General features: G+C 34.1%; 1 protein-coding gene across 6 annotated transcripts in view; it reads left to right on the top strand.

Annotated features, from left to right (window-relative positions):
- The window catches only part of RHOT1 (ras homolog family member T1), a 117,087-nt gene that overhangs the window by 55,311 nt on the left and 38,280 nt on the right, over positions 1-23,496 (top strand). For 4 of the 6 annotated variants that reach the window (XM_012726253.1, XM_012726254.1, XM_012726252.1 and 1 more), the window contains exons 9-19: positions 693-791; positions 1,313-1,421; positions 2,170-2,290; positions 4,270-4,354; positions 4,690-4,835; positions 6,462-6,562; positions 8,707-8,837; positions 9,514-9,597; positions 10,244-10,363; positions 11,555-11,757; positions 14,531-14,653. In XM_012726253.1, coding sequence (XP_012581707.1) covers positions 693-791; positions 1,313-1,421; positions 2,170-2,290; positions 4,270-4,354; positions 4,690-4,835; positions 6,462-6,562; positions 8,707-8,837; positions 9,514-9,597; positions 10,244-10,363; positions 11,555-11,757; positions 14,531-14,653 — 1,322 coding nt within the window. Of the gene's footprint in view, positions 1-692; positions 792-1,312; positions 1,422-2,169; positions 2,291-4,269; positions 4,355-4,689; positions 4,836-6,461; positions 6,563-8,706; positions 8,838-9,513; positions 9,598-10,243; positions 10,364-11,554; positions 11,758-12,792; positions 12,889-14,530; positions 14,654-23,496 lie in introns of all 6 variants that reach the window. The other 2 variants (XM_004684879.2, XM_012726255.1) reach the window with 2 other exon arrangements.

The following is a 23,496-nucleotide window of genomic DNA, read 5'->3' on the forward strand; positions in this document are numbered from 1 at the left end:
ACCCACATGATTCAGCAGACCTCTCCTGACCCTCCTGCTACTTACCTCAGCAGTGTATTTCAGTCATTCTGCCTGCTCTGCTGTCTACTTTGTTGCTGCAGAATCCTCTCACCCCCCACATCTCTGACCTGTATACCAGTTTTTGTATACATAAATAAATCTTATTTTACAAATTAAAAAAAAAAGGAGGGGTTTGCATTTTCAAACAGAACTGTTTTGTCACCTGTTTGCAAATAAGTACATTTTATCAGTATATCCCATCTTTGACTAATACTAACACATGATGACAGATTAGGACATTTAGTCCCATTCTGCTACCAGAAGATTGATAGTGAAAATTCAGAAGTTGGGAATGAAACCCCACTTAGCTCCAAGTTTATATGGAATGAGAGGGAATGAATAAATAATAATTCTTTGTGTGACTGTAAGGCTGAAGCTTACTTGAAGATGAAATTCTCTTTTGCCCATCCTTGTACAGTGATGAAGAGAAACAGTATATTCCAATGATCAGTCCAGTAAAATATTGCCTGTTTTAGTTAAAAGGCTTGAGTTCATTTTTCATGTTGATTTATTTGATGTATGTATTTGACAGTGGAAACAATCAGAATTATTCCGAACATTACTTAGGAAAATCTTATTTTAGAATTCCAACTATTTTAATTCTAATAGTTTTTTTTCTCAATAATTTATAGATGAAACCAGCCTGCATAAAAGCCCTTACGCGTATATTTAAAATATCTGATCAAGATAATGACGGTACTCTCAATGATGCTGAACTCAACTTCTTTCAGGTAGCTCTTTTAATTCAGATATTTGCATATAGTGGTCTTTTATGAGATAAAAAGCTGTACAAAAGTTACTAGCCTAAACAGTGATATGTTGATAATTGTGTCTCTTTTCATGTAAAACTGTCTTTCACATTAAGCTATTTAAGTATGCTATTTAAGTCTTAGATTATAACACTCTTCTGCATAGAAATTGAGAGGACTCTTTGTTAATGTCACTTTATGGTATATAGTGAGTATATTAAGAATGACTTGAAGTCTGAACTTCAAATTGTTTTTCTTCGATTTTGCATAACATAACTACACAAAGAGCTCTGTGTTTTAGAACACAGTGGGGAAAGTATGTTCTAAGTATGACTTGTTTTACTTAAATAATGTAAAACAAAAACTATCCTAATTTAGAATTTGTTCATTTTGAGAATTTGTTCATTTTGGTTGCAACTTGTTTATTTAATGTTGCTGTATAGATTGTGTTATTTGCAGTTTTAATGTTGATTTGCTTTTAATTTTTTTGTTTTTTTGGCTAGAGAATTTGTTTTAACACTCCTTTAGCTCCTCAAGCTCTAGAAGATGTCAAGAATGTCGTCAGAAAACATATAAGTGATGGTGTGGCTGACAGTGGATTAACATTGAAAGGTGAGTGAGTGATGTTTTTCCGCATTGGAGCTTAATATTTTCATAATTTGGCTGAAAGTAAAGGTATTTTAAGATTGTTTATACTTAAGGAAATGTTGGTATTTACTGATATGCCTGGAATCTAACTTAGATATTTTAAGAATTGAAAGAGGCAGGTCATTGATGAGAATAATAATTCTTACTGTCAGCACAAATTAGATGTAAGGAAATTGATAGGCTCTCAGGAATTCAGAGATTCATCTAAGGAAAAGAGATTTCTGGAACAAACAAATTGATGTCAAAATTCTTTCTACTCATAAGCATCTTTTAAAAATAGAAATTATTTTTAGGAAAGACATGTTGTCTACCAGTCAAATTTACCAAGTACAGAATGTTCCCTGTAGAATATGTTATAGAGCACAGTGAAATAAAATTGAAACCAGAGTCTTTCATTATAAAAATAAGTAAAAAAAGATCTGTAAAACAATTTCATTTGCTTTTATCATAATAATTCTGTAACACTGTATTCCTCATGGTATGTTTTTGTTCTTTTCATCTAGTGCAGTCTCTTTCTGACCTAGATATATAGGTGAAGTGATCCTGAAATTAGTTGTTTCATTGAAATACTTGTGAACTTTGTTTTGTATTCAGAACTGGTATAGAGTATGTTCATGAATGTGTCGCTTGCCAGTATGTGTTGCATACTTTTCACCCATGTTATACTCTGCCTTTTCATATCAGTTGTATTTACTGATTAATTTTATTTCAGGTTTTCTTTTTTTACACACACTTTTTATCCAGAGAGGGAGACATGAAACAACTTGGACTGTTCTTCGACGATTTGGTTATGACGATGACCTGGATTTGACACCTGAGTATTTATTCCCCTTGTATGTATCTTTGACTTTCTAAGTGATTTCATTTGCCAAATGTTATAAAATTTCATTAAGCATATAGGTAGGTAAGCTTTGAGATATTCAGGAATATGGATTTATAGAGAGGTTTATAAAAAGGTTTCTCAACCTCATTTTGGACAAGATATACTTCTTTATAGTAGAGTCTGTCCCATGCCTTACAGGATGTTTAACATATCCTATATGACAACAACACCTTTTCCCCCTCCACCCCCCAATCCTGATTATTGAAAATGTCTGTGGAAATTGCCAAATGTTTAGGAGCAAAATCATCCACAGGTGAGTCACTGATTTATGGCATAATTCAAACTTTCTCTCCTCTTATGGAGAATACAAGTATCTTTTTAAATTCTTTTTCCTGAGGAAGTAAATAAAAGATGCTAGGCAAATTTGTTTCTTGAAGTCATACTATAAAGATAAAGAAAAAAAGAAACTATAAATATATTGGTTCACACTTTTATTCTTATCACTTCTATAGCCTGTTCTTTTCCTTGGATTAAAAAGTTTTTTTGCCTCTATAATTAGTCTATAGTTAATGCTGTTTAAGAACTGTTTAATATCAGATGGTATCACTTATATGTATAGTATAGAAAAACTAAACAAAGGGTCAGACAAAGACAAACTCTAAGATTGAGACCTTCAAAGAGGGTGGAGGGGGTGATAGAGCACAGTGGGCTGAAGGAGGAGTTCTCTGGTGATGACATCTAAGGAGGGAAATCCTGTACTGTCAAAGCCCTGGCAAGGATGTCAAACTCCATTAACGATTTTTTAAAAAAGATGGCTCCAGTGTCACCCTGGAACAGCCTAAAACAGCCTGCTTGCCATAGAATGCCTCTCCTTCACCCCAGGGAAATGGGCTTTTCAGGGAAGTAAGATCTGGCCTTTGAGACGTCAGCCTTTCTCTTTCGCCCTTGGCAGTGGTACGTTCTCTTCATGTTGTCCTTTTTGATTTTAGTGTTGAAGTGCAGTCTCTGTAAGGGTTCAGATGACTTGTTTTTTTCTCCCCCATTATTCTTTTTTGCTTAGATTCTTGACCCATTAATCCAACTTGAAAGGTACCTTGTCAAAGTCATTAAATTTTGGCTCAAGTAATTTCCCAGATTTTTTCAATAAATAACATTTTGAATGAATGGCTTTTTCCTAGGACCTTATCATTGATTTTTCTGTGCCATTTCGGCAGGTAAATAAACTTTATAGGACATTATTTTTACAGCCCACCAGACATAAATTATTTCCTCCTTCAGACTTTGTCCATGTATTTTCACTCTCCCTACTTTTCCCCTCAATGTTATTGATACCTCTGTCCCTCAAGTTCAGTTCAGGTAACAGTGTCCTCAGCGGTGCGGATACCTTCCTACCACCAGGCCAGATATGTTGCCTTGCATGTGGGCTACCAGCTGCTTTAGTGTACACATGAGCAGCACTTACCTCATTCTGTTGAGATAGTGAGGTTATCTGTTTGTGGTCAGTCTCCCGCTTGCATGTGGATCCTTAGTGATAAGGAATCTCTTGGTTTTGCATACCTACTACCTAACTCAGTGCATTTGTTAAATGTTTATTGATATGAATTTATGTTGGGTCAAAAAGGTAAATCAGGAAGAAATAATATCTGTTTACATAATTTTCAACTCATTACAATGTTGACACTGTATAAAGCCCATAATTATGCATTATGATTTGTTTGTTGGAAGAATAAACCCATTACAGTCTAATCAGTATTTGTAAGATTTTTGTTTTAGTCTATTCATATATTTATGAAAATTGTGTCACCTTGGAATGAGCATTATGTTGACTCTTCAGAGTATTGCCATACTACTCCAGTCTAATGGCACCAATAAGGATATTCTATAAATCGTGTCATCTTGCAGAAAGACTTTTTGTAGTTCTATATTCATTTCTTCAATGTTAATTTTTGACTAATGATTTACTTTACACTTAAAATTTGTCATCAACAGGCTAAAAATACCCCCTGATTGCACTACTGAATTAAATCATCATGCATATTTGTTTCTCCAAAGCACCTTTGACAAACATGACTTGGTAAGCGTTTAGCTGCAATTTCCCATGATATATTATGAAATGTTTTTCTGTGAATGTGTTAACAGTCCTTTTAAAGGAGTGCTCATATCAAATAGCCAGAAATTGTTCAAACTCTTAAATTAGCAAAATAATTTATTTTTTAATTTTTTCCTTAAGGTGAAAAAGTAGGTTCTGATAGACTCTCAGATAGGTTTTCTTGTAGACATATAAGGAATTTTCTTGGTAAAACTTAGCTTGTTTTTAGAAGGATGTTTTACTAGACTTGGGGCTGTTATGTTTAGGAATTATTCTTTTAGATATCTAAACATTATGTTTACTTCCTTGTGTATCTTCAGGATAGAGACTGTGCTTTGTCACCTGATGAACTTAAAGATTTATTTAAAGTTTTCCCTTATATACCTTGGGGGCCAGATGTGAACAACACAGTTTGTACAAATGAGAGAGGCTGGATAACATACCAGGGATTCCTTTCCCAGTGGACGTGAGTATAGAGTTCACTTCTTTCCTCTAGAGTTACAGCTGTTTAGAAATTATGGTGCGTTATATTCATCATTTTATGAATTTGTCAGATTTTACAAAATGCTTCAATCACAACTTGCTTGTAAGCAAGACTTACAGTCCTGCTGCTCTCTCTAAGATGAACTTTAGATGTTCTATAAATTTTCCAGGAAGGGATGTGTTTATTTTTGGATGATGTACAGGGAAGCAAGCAGTAAAAAGTCTTACATCAAACTGAATGAAAGTTTAGTACTCTTTTGATTAAAGGAATTAGAATCATTGTTATTGTATGATTCAGAATATGTGGAGGCATATTTCACTTGACACTGAAGACTTATTTTGAGATTTTTTTTATTGGTTATTTTTTAATACACTCTCAGATTTAGTGAAGTTTATTCTGCATCTAGTTACAACATGGTTGACATTGTATCTACTCTGCTAAGGAGGTCTTCTTGTCATGTATGATGACATAGTTACTTTGACATTGATGAGACTAATTTTCTCAACACTTAGGATCTTTTCTTTTATAATCATAAGAAAGATTAACCAATTTCAAGTGCCTTGTAATTATCTTTACACCTTTTACAAACTAAAGATTTAGTTGTCATTAGGTTCTCAACTAGCCAGTGTTTGTGATGTACTATGTAACTTGAGAAGCAAATAATATGATATTCCTGCTCTAGATTTTATCAGCAGTTTACTGTTCATCTGTATGGCCTTGCATTTTTTTCTCTTTCATTCTACTTCAAGAATGGCAATGTAAGGGCCCTCCCTGGTGGTACAGTGGATTCTGGTGTGGCTGCTTTGTATCCCTAACCCTAGAGGTGACCCACATGGCACTGTAAACCTCTCTTGTCTTGCCCGCTGCTCCCCTCAGCAGTTAGTCTGCCTGTTCTGCCCCCCACTCTGACTTTGGTGAATCCCCTCATTGCCCCTGCATCTCTGGCCTGTACCCCAGTTCTAATCTATATGTATAAATAAGTAAATCTTAAAAAAAAAAAAAAAATGGCCGTGAAAATCCAGCCATTATGGGAAACTGTTTGGAGGTTCCTCAAAACACTAAAAATGGGTCTCAGATGACTCAGTGATACCACTCCTAGGAATATACCCACAGGAAAACAAAAAACACTAATCTTAAAGGAAACCTGCACTCCTGTGTTTATTGCAGCACTATTTACAATAACCAAGATATAGAAACAATCCAAATGCCCCAAAATAGATGAATGGCTCAAAAAGTTGTGGTGCAGGGCCCTCCCTGGTGGTGCAACAGGTTAAAACACAACACTGTGAAGCTGTTGGCAGTCACTGCAACACAAGTTTGATCCCCTGCCAGGGAGGTGACCCACATGGTGTAGCAGACCTCTCCTGACCCATCTACTGCTCCCCTTAGCAATGTGCTTCAGTCAGTCTGCTTGTTCTGTTCCCTACTCTGTCTCTGGTGAATCCTCTCATCACCCCTGCATCTCTGGCCTCTACCCCAGTTCTTTATGCATAAATAAATCTTTAAAAAAAACAATCTTTCAGAAGTGATCTGGGTCTGTTTGTAAAATTATTTGAACTCTTGGACTTTTCTTCTATAAGTGTTCACTAAGGACATTCTCTTTTCCAGACTTACAACCTATTTAGATGTACAGCGGTGCCTGGAGTATCTGGGGTACCTGGGCTATTCAATACTGACTGAACAGGAGTCACAAGCTTCAGCCATTACGGGTAAGTATCTGAGTACTGGTCAGTTCATGATTAGAAATATTTTTTAAGATTTCAGTTTCGGCCCTCCCTGGTGGTGCAGCGGGTTAAAGCACAGCACAAAGAAGCTTAAGCCATTTCCGCATGAGTTCGATCCCGCCTGCCCCAGAGGAGATCCACATGGCGAGGCAGACCTCTTCTGACCCGCCCGTTGCTCCCCTCAGCAGTGTACTTCATCGATCTGCCTGTTCTGCTCCCCACTCTGTCTCTGGTGAATCCTCTCACCCACCGCATCTCTTGCCTGTACCCCAGTTCTGTCCGAATAAATAAATATTAAAAAAAAAAAAAAGATTTCAGTTTCATATGTTAAAGAATGAAAGTACATTAATCTTCATTGGTCTTCCATGACTACACTTTTTATTTTCCTAAAATAAGGGACTAGTTGCTAGAGAGCTTGAGATTCTTTCATATAGTACAATATTGTGGATATCTTTCTGTATAGATAAGTGTATGTCTATGAGTTGAGATGCTCAATTTTGTTGTTTATCATAAAAGAAAGTAGAGGTTTACTTCTGTTTTACCCCTGCGGTATCCCTCTGATGAAAGTTAGAAAGGGCTGTGGGCATTAAAAGTGTTTACTTTTCTTTAACTAGTAAAACAATTCCTACATTCTTTTCACAAACATTTTCCCTTTGCAGAACAAGAGTGGCAGAGCTCCTGTCCACCTGTCACTGTGCAAGTGCCTCTCTTTATTTCTCTTTTTCTTAATAAATCTGTCTTTTCAAAATCTAAAAAATTAAAAATGAAATAAAACAATGTTTATTAACATGTGATCCTGATATTGAACTAATTGTACATCTCTTGACTTTATAGCCATTCTCCACGTTAGTCTTTCAGAGATCTTGGAATAGTAACCAGGCTTTCTTACCAAGCAGTTTGCGCCTCTTATACACATAAGTATAGAAGTAAAAAATTAGGGAACTGATCGATTCAAAAGCTACTTCCATCCTAATTGTCGGGGGAAATGCCATATCTGACAGGAAGCTTAAGACAAGAAGTAAGCCTACCTTATATTCACAGAGCAAGTACCCATAAAGTACCTATTCATTTATACAGTATTTAATTTACTACCAAAGATTAAGGGACTAGTTGATAGAGAGCTTGAGATTCTTTCATACAGTACAATATTGTGGATATCTTTCTGCAGAGATAAATATACGACTATGTATCTTTTTTTTTTTTTTTAAAGATTTACTTGTTTATGCATGCAAGAGCTGGGGTATAGGCCAGAGCTGTGGGAGTGGTGAGAAGATTCACCAGAGAGTGGGAGCAAAACAAGAGGATTGACTGAAATATATTGCTGAGGGGAGCAGCTGTCAAGACAGGACAGGTCTACTGCACCAAATGGGTCAGCTCCTGGCCAGGGATTAAACTCATGCTGCAAATAGTTTCATAGTGCTTCCTCTTACTGCCTTGTGCCACCAGGGAGGTCTACTTCTATGTATCTTTAATGTTAAATAATGTGTAATTATACAGATACTCTATAACCCATGATTGTATTTTTTTTTAATCATCTCTTTAAATTTTTTGCTACTATAAATCATGCCTCCAGGGAGCTTTGTTTGTTGTAGTTGAATCTTTGGGTCCGGTTTAAAGAGGGCTCTGTACTTCAGAAAGGGATAGATGCCCGGCTGCTCAGCTTATTATGCTGCATTGTTTTCTGGCCTGTATCTTTTATGGATTTACATTTGAAAGCCGAGTTTACCACCAAAGTCCATATCCCTTTTCCATATATAGACCAAAGGATAGCACCTTTTGGTTTCTAATTTGTAAGGACAACTTATCAAGAAAAAAAGGGACTGTAATGTTGACCCTATTCATTGTAATCTTCATTCACTTTTATCATTTTTTCTTATGAAAGTATGCTACATATTTTTTGATGAAATAGTTATTTGGCTCCTCGTTCACTTTACAACCAACTTTCAACAATACATCTTTTCTACTATGGCCTGTCTGTGTTATACTTACTACTTATATTCACAAACCCCTTGTCATATAGTTTGTTTAGCGAACACTTCATAAAAGTCATAAATAGGACCACTCTATTGTAAAAACAGTGAATCAGACTGTGTCTAAATGGTACATAATTAGTTCTTTTTTCTTTTTAGTAACAAGAGATAAAAAGATAGACCTTCAGAAAAAGCAAACTCAAAGAAATGTGTTCAGATGTAATGTAATTGGGATGAAAAACTGTGGGAAAAGTGGCGTTCTTCAGGCTCTTCTTGGAAGAAACTTAATGGTGAGGTTCTTAGAAAAATAGAACTTTAACAAAATTTTAGTCACAAGTTATATCATTTTTCAATGCCATCAACTGTGATTATCAGAGCTCAGTGCTCTAGCTATATTAGCAAAGTATAATCTGAAGTACAACAGTAATCCTGTTAAACTGACTGTATGTTTGTTTCATTGATATTAGCTACCATTTGTCCTTTATTTAAAACTTTGCTTAGCTGGGGATTAAATGAATACACATTTGAAAACACCTAACATAGATGTTATCTTAAAGTAAATGTATAGTAAATATTTCAACTACTCAGATATTACTGATGCTCTAATTCTGATCAGTTACTGCCTTGAGTAAGGAGATTGGCTTATTTCATAAGGAGTAAGTCTCATTGTGAGCCTATCAGACCAAATTCCAGTATGTTGAGAATTGCCAGCAGGTGGCTCTGGAACATGCATTCAGCTATATTGTTTACTTCCTTCTCAGCTACTGCTTCCACTTTATGTAAAGCAAATGCATCTTTTCTCTTAGAACTAAGAACCAAGAAACAACAACAAAAAAATCAGTACCCCAACAAAGAATACATAATGTTGAGAGAAATACCCACTTAGGAGTATATAGAATGTGTGTTTATAAAAACTGGTTGCTCTAATTTCTTATTGTAAATACTGAGATTTTTGGTTGTTTTCAGAGGCAGAAGAAAATTCGTGATGAACATAAATCCTACTATGCAATTAACACTGTTTATGTATATGGACAAGAGAAATACTTGTTGGTAAGAACTTCTCTGGCATATGAAGATTATAAATTTTTAGTACATTTTAAAATGGCTCTTTGAATACAGTGTTTAATTCAATGGCTGTGTATAGAACTTGTGATTTTTTTTCTCACTTGGTTTATTAATTGGAATTAATTTTAATTCTCTGTGGTGACTACATGAGTATAGATATAAATGTTTTCTACCACAATAAGAAAGTAGTTTGAAAAATCTCTCTTCTTTATTCCTTTCTCCATTCTCAGTTTTAAAAATTATATCCTCTTCTGTTGACTAGAAATTAATATGAAACTTTAGTACAGGTAGCTTATCTATAATCTGAATCAAGTTTTATGTTAGAGGAATATAGTTAATAAGTGTTAAAAAATGAATGAGAGAAGGGTATGACTAAAGAGATGGATGTAAAGGATATATTAGAGTCTTCTTTTTACATGCATCATTACATGTTGCTTCTATAGACCTTTAGTCAAACCATTTTTAATCCACAAAATCAAAAATCACTTTCTTAATTATGCTTCTTACTTATAAAAATGGTCTCAAGAATTATGCTTACCTAGTACTTTATTACAACATTAAATAAGACGTCATGACTTTATATTCAGTATTATGATGCTTAAGTTTCTCATTCTGGTTTTCATTTTACAAGTTGCATGATATCTCAGAATCGGAATTTCTAACTGAAGCTGAGATCATTTGTGATGTTGTGTGCCTGGTGTATGACGTCAGTAACCCCAAGTCCTTTGAATACTGTGCCAGGATTTTTAAGGTTTGTGCTCTTTTGGTCTATAGGTTATGGAGTTCAATGAAATTGTAATGGTATTTCTAACCAGGGAAATGCAAATGGGGAGTTTTTTACAGATACATGCATTTGTGGCCCCCCCCCATTCTGAGGTGATAGACATCTGACATCTGTGTTTTCTTTTTAATATTTTCCCTTCACACATAACTGATTTATGGTATTGATTAAGAACTTCTACCTTGCTGGAAGGTAGAAGTTCTTGACTCATCTGTGGTTTATATTTTGTGTATTATATCAAGAATAGTAGTAACCAAAGAAGGTTCTAAATGACTTTTTATAAAGAGTTGAGTAACTGGCCCTCCCTGGTGGCGCAGCGGGTTAAAGCACAGCACTGAGAATCTGAAGCCACTTCCGCATGAGTTCGATTCCCGCCTGCCGCCTGCCCCGGAGGAGACCACATGGCGAGCCAGACCTCTCCTGACCCGCCCACTGCTCCCCTCAGCAGTGTACTTCGTCGATCTGCCTGTTCTGCTCCCCACTCTGTCTCTGGTGCAGCCTCTCACCGCCCCTGAGCCTCTGGCCTGTACCCCAGTTCTGTATGAATAAATAAATAAATCTTAAAAAAAAAAAAAAAAAGAGTTGAGTAACTGTTCAATTTTCTGTAGTCACTTTGAAATCAGCAAGATTAAATAGAAGTAAAGGAATTTATTCAAGTATTGTTTTCATACCAAACAGATTGACTAAATTTAGATGAAATAATCCAGTAGACTATTAAGCAACCATTAAAAATAATGGTCTTGAATTCTGAAACTATGGAAGATTCAGTATTATATTTAGAAATGCTCATGACCTTCATGATTGCAACTATCTAAACAAACATGTAAATGCTTATGCTTAAGGTAATATAAGAAAGTGAAAATAGAAAATAGTTTGCTAAGAATAAAGAGTTTAGGTGGGTTTCTTTTTATTTCAGGTATGTCTTTTTAATAAAAAATAATGATTTTTCAAGTTGTAGTAAATCTGAAAAATCGTAGTTTGTATTAGCAAAGTAATTCTGGTTTCATTATGAGACTGATCTGAATTATTGCTAATTTTTCTATTTTGTTTACTTTCTTTTTGAAGCTAATTTGATGCTTTGCCTTTCCAGATGATTTTTAGTGCACATTTAGTAAATTTTGAACTATCTTCATATTTTGATCTCATTTTTTTATTCCACAGCAACACTTTATGGACAGCAGAATACCTTGCTTAATCGTAGCTGCAAAGTCAGACCTGCATGAAGTTAAACAAGAATATAGTATTTCACCTACAGATTTCTGCAGAAAACACAAAATGCCTCCACCACAAGCCTTCACTTGCAATACTGCTGATGCACCCAGTAAAGATATCTTTGTTAAATTAACGACTATGGCCATGTACCCGTAAGTACTTGCTCTGCCGTCATGTTTATGTTGCATGGTTCATACCCAAATTGCATGTCTTCATTAGCCATGAGGGTGGAATCTTTGTCATATAGAAGTTGTTCAGCAACAGAAAGAGACTTTGCAATGAGAAGGTACAAATTTGAGCTGATGCAAGTTTGGTTTGGGTGCCATAAGGAAATTTACTTAAACAGAGCTTCTGATAGTATTTGTATATTTTCGAGCAGGTTATAACTGCCTTAATGAGAATAGTACAGTGGAACTCAGCCCTCACCCAGCATTAAAAAAAAGAGTCTTACTGCAATCAAATGGGATTGGCATCATGTTATTTCATACTTACAGGGCATTTCCATATGTGAACAGAAAGTTCATTTTAACATTTTTTTTGTTGATTGGTTTACCTGAGTATGTGAAGGATTCTAAAATCTTTTATTAAACTGACATTTAAATGTAGGTATTTTGAGTTCAGCATACAATGTCTTTAAGTTCTTTAAAAGGTAGCTGTAATTGCAATTCCTACTATATAAATGTTTTACATTGAGTGTTATGAACCACAATTTTATGTACATTTATTATATACGCATACATATGCACAAGCACATAACTGTGGTCATTTTCATAGTGTATTAACTGCCTTAAAATCGCATGGTTCTTAATGGCCTTCTCAAATACTGTGTTTGTATAAAAGCTGTTTCGTAATAAGATGGTTTTTCAGGCAGTGCGTTTCTTAGAACTTTATGGTTTATTCTGTTCTCATGTTAGACTATAAATTATTTTTTATTATGAAAACTACAATATAAAACAGAGTAATAGACTGCTATAAATTGAGGCTTTTCAGAAAGGTATTAATTTGTACAGATTTTTCAGGTCAGAGTTAACTTACTGCTATTCCATTGACTAATACTTTTTTAAAAATGCAGCAAACTCTTGAAATTCTGTTTTTATTAGAAGAGGTCATTCCTATTACAATAAGATAAGCAAAACCATATTTATGTTTTACCTTTGCTTTAAAACTCTCATGTATGTTATCTACAGAGAGGATCATTACAGAGACAGACTCTCGCGAGACATGGGCAACACTGATAGAATAGAGAATTTGAGAAAAATCTGGGTCTTTCTAAAAACTGCTTTGTAAGTTACTTTTTCTTTATGACTTCTGTGGGAATTTGTTGACATTTTCTTACAGGATGACCAAATCTCCTTTCTTGCCATAATTAATATTTCTTAATTATCCAGAAACGCACTGCTTGGTCAGACTTACTGCTTAACTGCATAATATGGCTTTTTGGTTTTTTTTAAACTATGTAAATGTACTATTTTAATTTGTAAATAATGGCAATTGTGTTTTAGATTTGCACCTTTAAAACATTGTACTGCAATTCTTGTGTGTGTATGTATGTTTGTGTGTTGTGTGTATATGATAAATGTACATACATGAACACTTGTTTATATAGTCAATCCCAAACTACTTCTCATGAAGCATCTCCCTGTTGCTAAGCATACTTTGCATCCCTCCTTTTTGGTGGGTGGAGCCTGTGTATGTTGAAGAGTCAGGTTCAATTTATCAAATAACAGATGGATTCCAGTATGACAGCTGCAGTGACTTATCATCATCACAAGTCAAGTTTTAAAAAAGGAATGTCTTGAGCCAATATGATGAGTTTTTTTTTAAAAATTAATCTTTGTTTTTCTTCATGTTGGGAATTAGGCCTTATTGGGATGCTGCTAATCTCCACAACCATGTCACCGTATGCTGTGGTGTCATCAGATCTCACAAGCTAAGCCAAGTCAGATTGGGTCACTTCTTTGAGAAGCCTCTAAAAAATGTTCAGGTGTTAAAGGAAGTGATGGCATTGATTCATCTGGTGGCGCCCTTCTGAGTTGGTTCTGCGCCAATACCTCTTCAGGGGTGGTGTGATGGCTTTGTATACCTGAGTGGCTCTGACCACTGAGCAGTCATTGGAGACCCCTACTTTGGTTCTTAGGGTGTAGGTGAAGCGGGTGGCCCCATGTGTCTTTAACAACTAGTACAACTCCACTCAACCAGAAAGGAGTCAGAAAGCCTCCCTAAATTTCTTAACCTGATATCAATTGGATCCACTGTTGATTTTTACATCCTTACTCAGAGCTTCATACAATCATAATTTAGCTGCTGTGTTTTGGTAGCAGATGAAATTAACCTTATATTTTGTTCAAGTGGAAATTTATGAAGCACTTTGATTTCCTTTGGGAGCCAGGGTGCTTGATGAATTAAAGACGATGTTGTTCACATCTTCTCAGGGTTGAATATACTCGTCTTTTATTCTTTTGTGTATTTGTCACTCTTCTCCTTCCTGGTTTTCAGGCATGTGTGTGTGCTGAGGGAGGAGGAGGAGGGAATGGCATTTAAATGCTAGTAAATTTTGTCCTTTTGATGGGTGCTATGGCTTACTCAGTTTTCTTTTTTATTAATTTAGATGAGGGTGCCATCTATTGCTGTGCATATTTATTCCACTAAAACTCTTGTGATGATAATTCCATCCCCCCTCCAAAAAAAAAAAAAAAAAAGCAAAAGTGTTAGCTAATTTTCTATAGGGAGGGAGGAGGGAGCTATTGCTTTTTATTAAATTTTTGGTAAATGTGGAATTCTGCACAACTTTAGCATGCCCCACAGTATCCTTTTCCTTAGTGTTGCTTATGCCTAAATCTTTTATTTTTTTAAGTTGGCACACCCTGACTTGTGCCATATTTGTAAGTAAGAACTCAACGCCTGTCCTTCTGTGTGTTTTCGCAGCCATGCCCGGTTACGCTGTATGTGCACCTGCAACAGGTGTACATTTTGCATCTGTCAGAACTTCCTCAACTCAGACTTGCTGCAATCTGTAAAGAACAAAATCTTCACTGCAGTTCTTAACAGGTTCTTAACTTTATTTACTGGGTACCAGGCATTCTGTTAAAATACAAAAGAAAAAAAGTGGATAACTATTATACAGATACTTATAGGCAACAAGCTGACCAATACCCAACTAACTTCCACTAAAATTCTCACTGTGGTGACAATGTTTAGTTTTGGAATCATCCTAAAGTTTTTAAATCAATAGATCTATTTAGGGAACTACATTAAGGAAGCTGAAGTATCTCATTTTAGAGAATAATATATGTTAGGAAGATTAAATCTTTTGGCTGAGAGCTATAAAAGTAAACAAGGACTTGTCATATAATAAAGAAAAGACATTGATCCCAAGTGCTATATAGTTCTCAACTTATACTTAAATCCACTTATTGAAACCATACTGATGGGAGCAATATTTTGGATTTGAAATTTTCCTGTAACATTGAAAACCCCTTCTAATCATGATTTACTTTTATTTTTAACTACCTAGAATGTTTTTTGAAGGAACATAGTTTCTAGAAATGAGTATAACAGCCACCTTTAAGGACTCAAAGAAATACAGAAATAAAGATCTGTAGTACTACTTTTTGAGGTTTTTATAATGGAGCCCAAAACATGAAGTATGCCTAGAAAGTAGTAGGTTTTGTAAAAAAGAAAGGAAAACAATTTTTTTTTTTAAAGGATGTATTTGTCCCCTCAAAGCAATGAACTTGGAAGGTTATATTCTTAGTGTGGTCATGCTACCTTTGTTCAAGTTGATTTTATATTTTGTGAGCACTTAATTTATGTCAAATTCCATGTATCTAAGGGTGTATTTTTTTTTAATCAGTCAGATATCACTGGGAGCTGCACTTGATTAAGACAAATGATCAAGCTCTGTAATAAATTTTGACTATAGATGGATCAGTTATTTGGTTTATTATTAGTCTCTCACTGAGGGCTAGCCTCTGACAGCCAACTAAGTAGGATATTTTATGTTTACCAGAAATATAGTAGAGAATGCTATGAAAAGAGACTAAATCATAAGTGAATTAGAAACTTTGAATGCATCCCAAGAGTTTCAGTGATGTTTTGAGCACTGGCTTTGGAGTAAGAATGCAGCCATTAAAGGTGACTGCTTTGAAGGGGTCACTGTACTCATTTGGTGGTCAGTTTTTGCCTCTGTTCTTTGAGGGGCATTTTATAAAACAGGAATACAGACAGATTCTCTCATGACAGCCGTCTGAGAAAATGCAAGGCTAGTTCAAAGAAGAATTAGGATCTTTGGTATTGGATATGTTAGAGCTGGGTGAGATCCTCAAATTCATCCTGCTAACCTCCCATTAGAATGCCTTCCTGCAAGCCTTCCTGAGAGTGCTATTTATCTGCTCATGGCTTTCCTCATTGGAGAGGGTTTTTGCTTTTGCTTTTTATTTTTTTTTTAACTAAAATGATTTCCCTATAACTTTCTCTCCTTTAGTTTTAGTTCTGCCCTTTAGAACAACATACGACTATTCTACTCCCTCTTCAACATAGCAATCCTTCAGACATTTGAAGACGGCCATCATGTCTCCCCTAATTTTCTCTTCTCCAGGTAGAACATCCCCATTTCTTTCAGCTGTTCTTAAATTTGATGGTTTAGAAACCTCACCATTCCTGGTTGTCCTCATCTATTAGTCCCTTAGGTTTTCAGAGTACTACCTCTTTAAAGGTACCACTGAGAACGGAGAACAGTGCTCTCAGGTGTGCTCTAACTAGTCCAGAACAGTGGGCTCTATTATTCTATAGTTAGGACAGCACCTGTCCACTGCATGTAAACTTTTTAGCAGCCCCACTCCACTAATGATGCATATTAATTTTGGGGTTAATTGAAAACATATATTTTATCTGAAGTCTTAATACCGTGTCGCCTTCTTTCTAGTTGTGTATTTGACAGTTTAGTTGACTCTTTAATATAAATACATATGTATATTTTTCAACTCATATTCTTTTTGATCCATTTGTTGTAGTGCAGTCATTTCAAACATTATTTCTGTCATTTGTCAAATTGATACCTCTTTCAGCTTTGTGTTCTTTTGCAAATTTGGTAAATAGTCCTTCTTTATCTTTTAAGTTATTGATTAAAAAAAAGCATTGTTAATTTCCCCAAATTAGAAAAGCTAAATAAAGAGAACAAGCCCTTCATATTCCACTACAGAACTCTTTTTTCACAATAACACAGGTTCAGAATTCTTTGAGAAGATTATTCTGTCAATTAAAAATATTTTATTATGCAGTCCCTATTTTCTTATCTTACAAGGGATTTCATGGAGGGCGTTTTTTGAAATCAGTATATAATTTCTGCCACTTTCCTCTATTCTACCAACATACTAATTTTATCTAACTAGGTAGTTACATCTACTTTATATCTTATTCATGGGGAACCTACCTTGGCTAGTGATATTGCTTATTGTAAACCATCAGTTTTTTTTTATTCTAGAGCTCTTGATTATCCATAAATGCAGATTGATTCATTGTCTGCATCTTTACTAAGAAATTTATTCTTAGGTTGGTTTAGTTAGCTTCCAGATGAAATAGATTGGGTGTGCTCACTCATAGTAAGTTACTCTGTACAATAATCCTCAAAGAGAAATTACTACATCTTACTGTATCTCTTAAGCTTGAAGTAATTTAAGGATAATGTTAGCATCCATTACTGACATCTGGTAATTGAGAATGGAAAGAATGAAAAAAATAGGGAGGAAAACCAGTGCGCCTTTCAAAGGATGTAGATAACATCCATGATGTGGGAGCCCAAATCCTAAGTGCCTTCAGGATCTAGATGAATGAAGGTGAACAGATAAGAAATGAGTGAGGACTCGGACAGCCCCGCCTTCAAGAAACAGCCACCACCCAACTCTGGCCATTTGTTGTCCAGACCTGGTGTTGCTATGTCTTCCAATTGATGAGCCACTAGAATTCATGGGTTTTACATGAAACTTCCTGTTATTTAAATAATGGCAATTAAGCAACTTTAAGTTTTAAATTCATCTGAACAAATAGCATGTTTACAGGCTACTAGTTTGCAGCATTGTGAAAATGAAGGTGGGGGAGAAATATAAGGAATAAAAATGTCTGTTAATAGCCCTTCTTCCCAATTTTAGTCCTTCTCATGAAAAAAATTATAGACGTTAATGGGATGATAGGCCAGAATGGAATCCTTTCTTTACTCCTTTCTCAGATTTTCACATCCGTTAGGGGTTAGTCACAGTTAGATATATCTTAAGAGGTTATTTAAGTAGAAAAAAATTGATTGAGTAAAAGTCATTTGATCTAATTTAGTAAGAGGATTATCACTTAACACTGATTTTTTAAGAAGTCTCCCTGGTGTTTGAGTTAGAATTGTAAAAGAGCAGTTTTAAAATTTTTCCTTAAGCAAAAATCTTCATCGTCTACAAAGAAATTAATATACAAATGTATATAGATTTTGGTCTCAAATTAGTGTTTTGTTTTAGTGTACTTGTAAAACTTTTGGTCAAAGAAATTGAAGTTACTTCCAGAAATAATTGAGGTTTGAGACTACATTCTCCCTTTAACTCATTATACCCCTTACTTTGATGTATTCATTCAATTCCTTGATTTAAGTACCTGCTTTAGATAGCATCCTCCTGTAAACTGGGGCAAAGCAAGGTGAAATGGATATAGATCTGCTATTAAGTGTCTTTCTAACTATTATGTTGTTAATTTTTTTAACGTTGTATATATTCTTAGTAACCTGAGTCCCTCATGCTAAAAAAAGTACTGTAATTTATGATCACAAGATAATTTAAGTTTACTTAATTTGTAATTAAGCAGTTTCAACATATTTCATTTCTGAAATTGTCCATTTTTTCTTAGCTGTGTTTAACCAGAAAAGATTGTCTTTAAGTTTATTTACAGACACAACATGTTTGAAGTAAAAAGTAGTGATAATTTTTTTTCTTTCCAATTGAATGTATATTGGGTTTCAACATAAGAGAATTACATATCTGACATGTAACACTGTTCTTTGGTAATTATTACCTCACCTTTCTCATCTGACTCGTTTCTGTTTTTCTTTAGCATAATCTATGGGTAAATATTTTAATTTAAATACATTTGAAAGATTATTAATTTGTGATCAGATGATTCTAATTTGGGGGAGTGTTTTCATTTCAGATAGTATAATGAAATAGTGTAGTATCATTAGGGAAAAATGACTCATGGTTATATTGTAAATTTTAATTATCTTTTTAATCTAAAAGTGTTGAAATGGTTAAGAGGAATGAGCTTGATTGTTAGTTTGAACTACCCAGGACTTTTATTAATTACTTAAAATTCTCACTTTAGAACACTCCTGCTTTGCATAAGGATGTTGTAATATTGGAGTGTGCTGTGAAATTTGTTCTTTCCTTTATAATTGTTCATTTTTATTTGTTTCTATGTTCCCCTTAGTCATTTTTAAAAATTCCTCTAAATCCCTTTCCCATCCAAATATCTGTGTATAATCCTCCCACTTCTTGTAACCTATAATTTAATCAGCTATTTATTTTACAATTTTAATGTTTTGGTATGATTTTCTTTGTTGCAAATAGTTTGATTTTAGGATTTCTTTCATCCCATTTTATTATTAGCATTAGACATGTAAACTGTATTGTTTGTCAAGTTTGTGCAGCATTTTCCTTTAGCAACCAAGTGTATAGTTCACATTGAATATCTAAAGGGACCCAAAATACATGGTTGACAATCACAGAGCCATTGTGTTTTTTTGCTCTATTTTTATGTATTTTTTACATTGGTTGTATGTGACATTTATTTTAGCCATTCATTAATGACTTAATTTCATTCACTCATCTTACCTTAATAGATCTCCTAATATCCTCCTTTATATAGTTTAAAGTCATGTTACATAACATAGTAGCCCCTATTTGAAGGAAGGATTTTATTATTGTCAGACCAAAACTGCTTTTTCATAGGCCTGCCTTACAAAGAGGAAGTTTCTCAGAAATCTTAATATTATAAATATCCTGTAAGAATTGTATACATTTTTAGGGTATTATGTATTTGTAAAATACTGTTTTGGAGGAAGTTCGTCAGTGTTTAATTTCATAATGAAACTTGTTTGCCTGACAGTCCTTACAAGGTTTTTTGTTGAGTTTAAATACATAGTAGTATATTTAAAATTACACAAGAGCTTGTGTTACAGATTCTCATTAATCTGCTTATAATTAAATTTTTTTTTGCCATCTCGTTAGTATATTGAAGGACACCGGGTAGAATGTGCCTGTTCTGTTCCCGAAGTATTAGTCACTAACATATAGATATGGAATATTTCCCATGTATCTGCCATCATCTAAAATTTGATTCTTTTAATGTTTGATGAAGCATTGGTAACATCGACACACACCTGTGTCCTTTTCCAAAGTGTGTTCTATTCAGGCATGCTCAGTTAACAGTGTTCTTACGATTTGTTTTGCATTCATCTTTGTTGGACACTGTGTTTTGATTTCTTAGCTTACTTTGAACAGTATCTCACTAAAATAATTCCCTGTCTACTAGTTCACATAGAATTGCCATTATTAAAATTATTAACAGTAACAGCATCATTATTAAAAATAATATTTTAAAATACTTCACCAGGCAGAAATATTGAGAGGATAAAATCAGGGCAGTTTAGAAGTTTGTTTTACAAAGTAGAATATTTTTAAACGGAAAACTTAACTACAACTTTGATGATCTCAGTGTAATTTTCAACCTTAGATATATATTTGCAAATAGGAAAAAGCTATGTATGATATGAACCCTAGTAGCTTTAGGTTATATTATTACAGTTAAATAGGCTATTTCAAAGTATTAACTTAAAAATTTATGACTGAAATACATATATGGACAGAATTGTAAAGTTAGAAGCATTCATATTCATATCTTTGTATACCTCCAAGGGAAAGGATAAAATGGTGAAATGAGAAGAGTGAAAAAAGCAAGGAATTAATTTTAAATTTATTTTAGAGAAGTTATATAAGAGTGAAACTACTTTTCTTACAGTCTCTTAGCTTTGCTGCATTTGATTATGTTCTACTGAACTCTTCTTTCCTTTGCATAATAGGCTGTAATTTAAGCCAGGGTTAATTGATACTTGGACATTACTGAATTCTCCCCCTTCCTCAAATCCTAATATCTAATAACTTTTAAGTCTCTGTAGTGTAATTAATTTATTCTAGATACAAAGCTCTATGACAGGTTATGAAAAGCAATATTAAAAATGCCCTATTTAGTAATAACTAGAACTTGAGTCCTTTGGAATTTGCTTGTTTTATATTTCTAAATGTTGTATTTGGTGGTATTTCTTTTATTGATTATTGGGTAAATACACTGAATACATAAAAAGATTTAGTTCATGGTTTTTAGAGTCACACAAATTGCAGAGTTACTCAAAACCTTCCTAGTGTGCCGCCTTTAAGGCATTCTCTGCGAAGATATATAGAAATTTTGGTCACCCTGTTACAGTCTTGTGTGATTGTTTACAGAAACAGTTCTTAATTTAACTCTTTATTGCTTGAATTTTGGATCATTTTCTTATTTTTACCTAATTAAGTAGTAGGCTTAATAAGACTCAAGTCTAAACATGTTGTTCAGCTCCCACCTATGTGAAGAAGCACTTGTCATGTGATAAATATATGGGCCCTCAGTACTTACAAGCCAAAATGCCAGCAACTTACACTCAGGAATTTTTCCCCTAAGAATGTAAAAGCACTGACAAGCTTCAAATGATTAATTAAGGTTATATTTCAGCATTTAGTCATTATTTCTTATGTTCTAAAAAGAATCTGCTGAGCTAAACTATTTTGATCCACATAGATAAGAAAATGTGTTTCTGGTATGGCAGTTTATATTTTTTTAAAAGAACCTTTAAACACATACACAACACCATAAATATTTTTATCTTAGGAAAACTATCTTAAATATAGAGAAAAATCTTATATAGGAAGATATTTGTCACTTTAGTTACAGTCACCATTAAGTATAAATAGCCATAAATAAGATAATAAAATGTAATGCAGTTATTTAAAATAATAGTTTGGGGAAAAGTTCTTACACATTAATAAGTTTTCTAAGTGACACATAAACATATAAACTGTACACATTGTGTTTGCATTTATGTTAAAAATATATATAAATACAGAGAAGAGTTTGGTGATTTATATATATATATAAAGTCTGAAAGGCAATACCCCAATTTTTACTTAGTTACCATATGTGATAGGACTTTAGGTAATTTTTTTCTTACTTTATTTTCCACATATAGTGTGCATATATTGCCTTTTTAATAAGGTAAATAAACTTTAAGAAGAAAAAGTATGCAGTAAGATTGTAATTTATTCTAAGATGGGATTTTGAATCAATTTAAAAAATACACTTTTGAATTATAAAAGAATTATTTTGCTTGAGTGTAGAAATGAGTTAGGAAGCAGCTTTATGAGGCTGATAGTCTGCTTGAGACCTCAAGTGACAAACATGGTTCAGTTTTTGATACTTAGTGGATACAGTTAATAATGTACTTACTAGCTATTTAGGTGCTGTGAGCTAGCAAAGCAGTGATGATGTGCCAACATGTATAAATGCATTCTCTTTTTTAAATAGAGCCTGGTTAGTGCACATGGTAAAAGCATAAATAGTTCTCTGATTTCTGCATCTAAAAGTGTCTTAAACAACAACTCTCATATTGATGAAACCATTGAAATAAATTTTGGATTAATAGTTGCCTTGTTTTTTGAGCATGTATCTATGTTATTTCTCATAAGTCTGAACTGTTTTGCCTATTGTAGGCTATATAGCTTGGGGAAAACAGTTACTATCTTGAAATGCAAAAGGAAACTAAGCAACAGAATCAGCCAGAACATATTAGTTCATGAATAGCAGTGCTTTCTTAAAATATAACACAGGGAGCTATGTGGAAGATTCTTATGCCTAAAGAATATTTTGCGAGATAGTTTTGACTGATTCTGATTACATGATTAAAGCTAGTTTTAACCATAACCCTTTTTTCCCCCACTGATAAAGCCTAAAATGTTAAAAAAAAAAAAAACTTTTTTTTTTTAAATCTTTAATCAGTGAAGATGCAGGAAACGGACCAAATCTGAAGCAAAGGCTCTAATGGACTTTTAGCCTGCCTTGTCACTTTATTTATATATATCTCCTAATGACTTGGGGTTATAAACTTGGAAACTCATCATAGGTTCATGACTATTTATGAGTTTAGGATGTTGGACTCAATTTTCCACAGATATATATTGTAGTTTTTGGTCTTTAAATTAGAAGCATTTATAAATTTCCTGACTAGTAATTGTTAGCCTTCTTTTGGGTGAATGCCTATGGTCACCACATACTTCAGGTACTGTTTTCTGGTTTTACTTTCAAAGGCTTCTCTTAGTGTTTTGGATCTACCAAGATCAGCCTCTGAGGACTATATAGAGAACTTCTGTAGCAGTCCTAGGTTTCATTGCCTGGCATGTGTGGCTTAAAAGATAGATTTTAAGTTTGGCAATTTGCTGTAGAATATATTTGTTTTAAATATAGAAAGCATGAGATGCATCATATATATAGGGTGGCAACTCATAATTTATGAGGGGGTATTTAATTGAGAGATGTTATTTTCAGTTCCTTCTTTTTGTGAGCTCTGCTGTGTGCAAACTGTGTGCATGTGTATAAAAGGTTAAGAGTCCGGTTAGCTGAGTGGGGTGCCATGCTGTTAGCGGACGACGAAGGCAGTATTACTCACCAGGTGCACGCCGTCAGCTCTGTAGAAGATTCCATCTTCATGGAGTCATCCCATGGTCCACTTTTTCTTGAAGCCAGGTAACATTCCCCACAACCAGTGGGTTGACCTTGTT

This window comes from Condylura cristata, unplaced genomic scaffold (assembly GCF_000260355.1).
Source record: "Condylura cristata isolate star-nosed mole 26May11 unplaced genomic scaffold, ConCri1.0 scaffold00017, whole genome shotgun sequence".
NCBI classification, from domain to species: domain Eukaryota; kingdom Metazoa; phylum Chordata; class Mammalia; order Eulipotyphla; family Talpidae; genus Condylura; species Condylura cristata.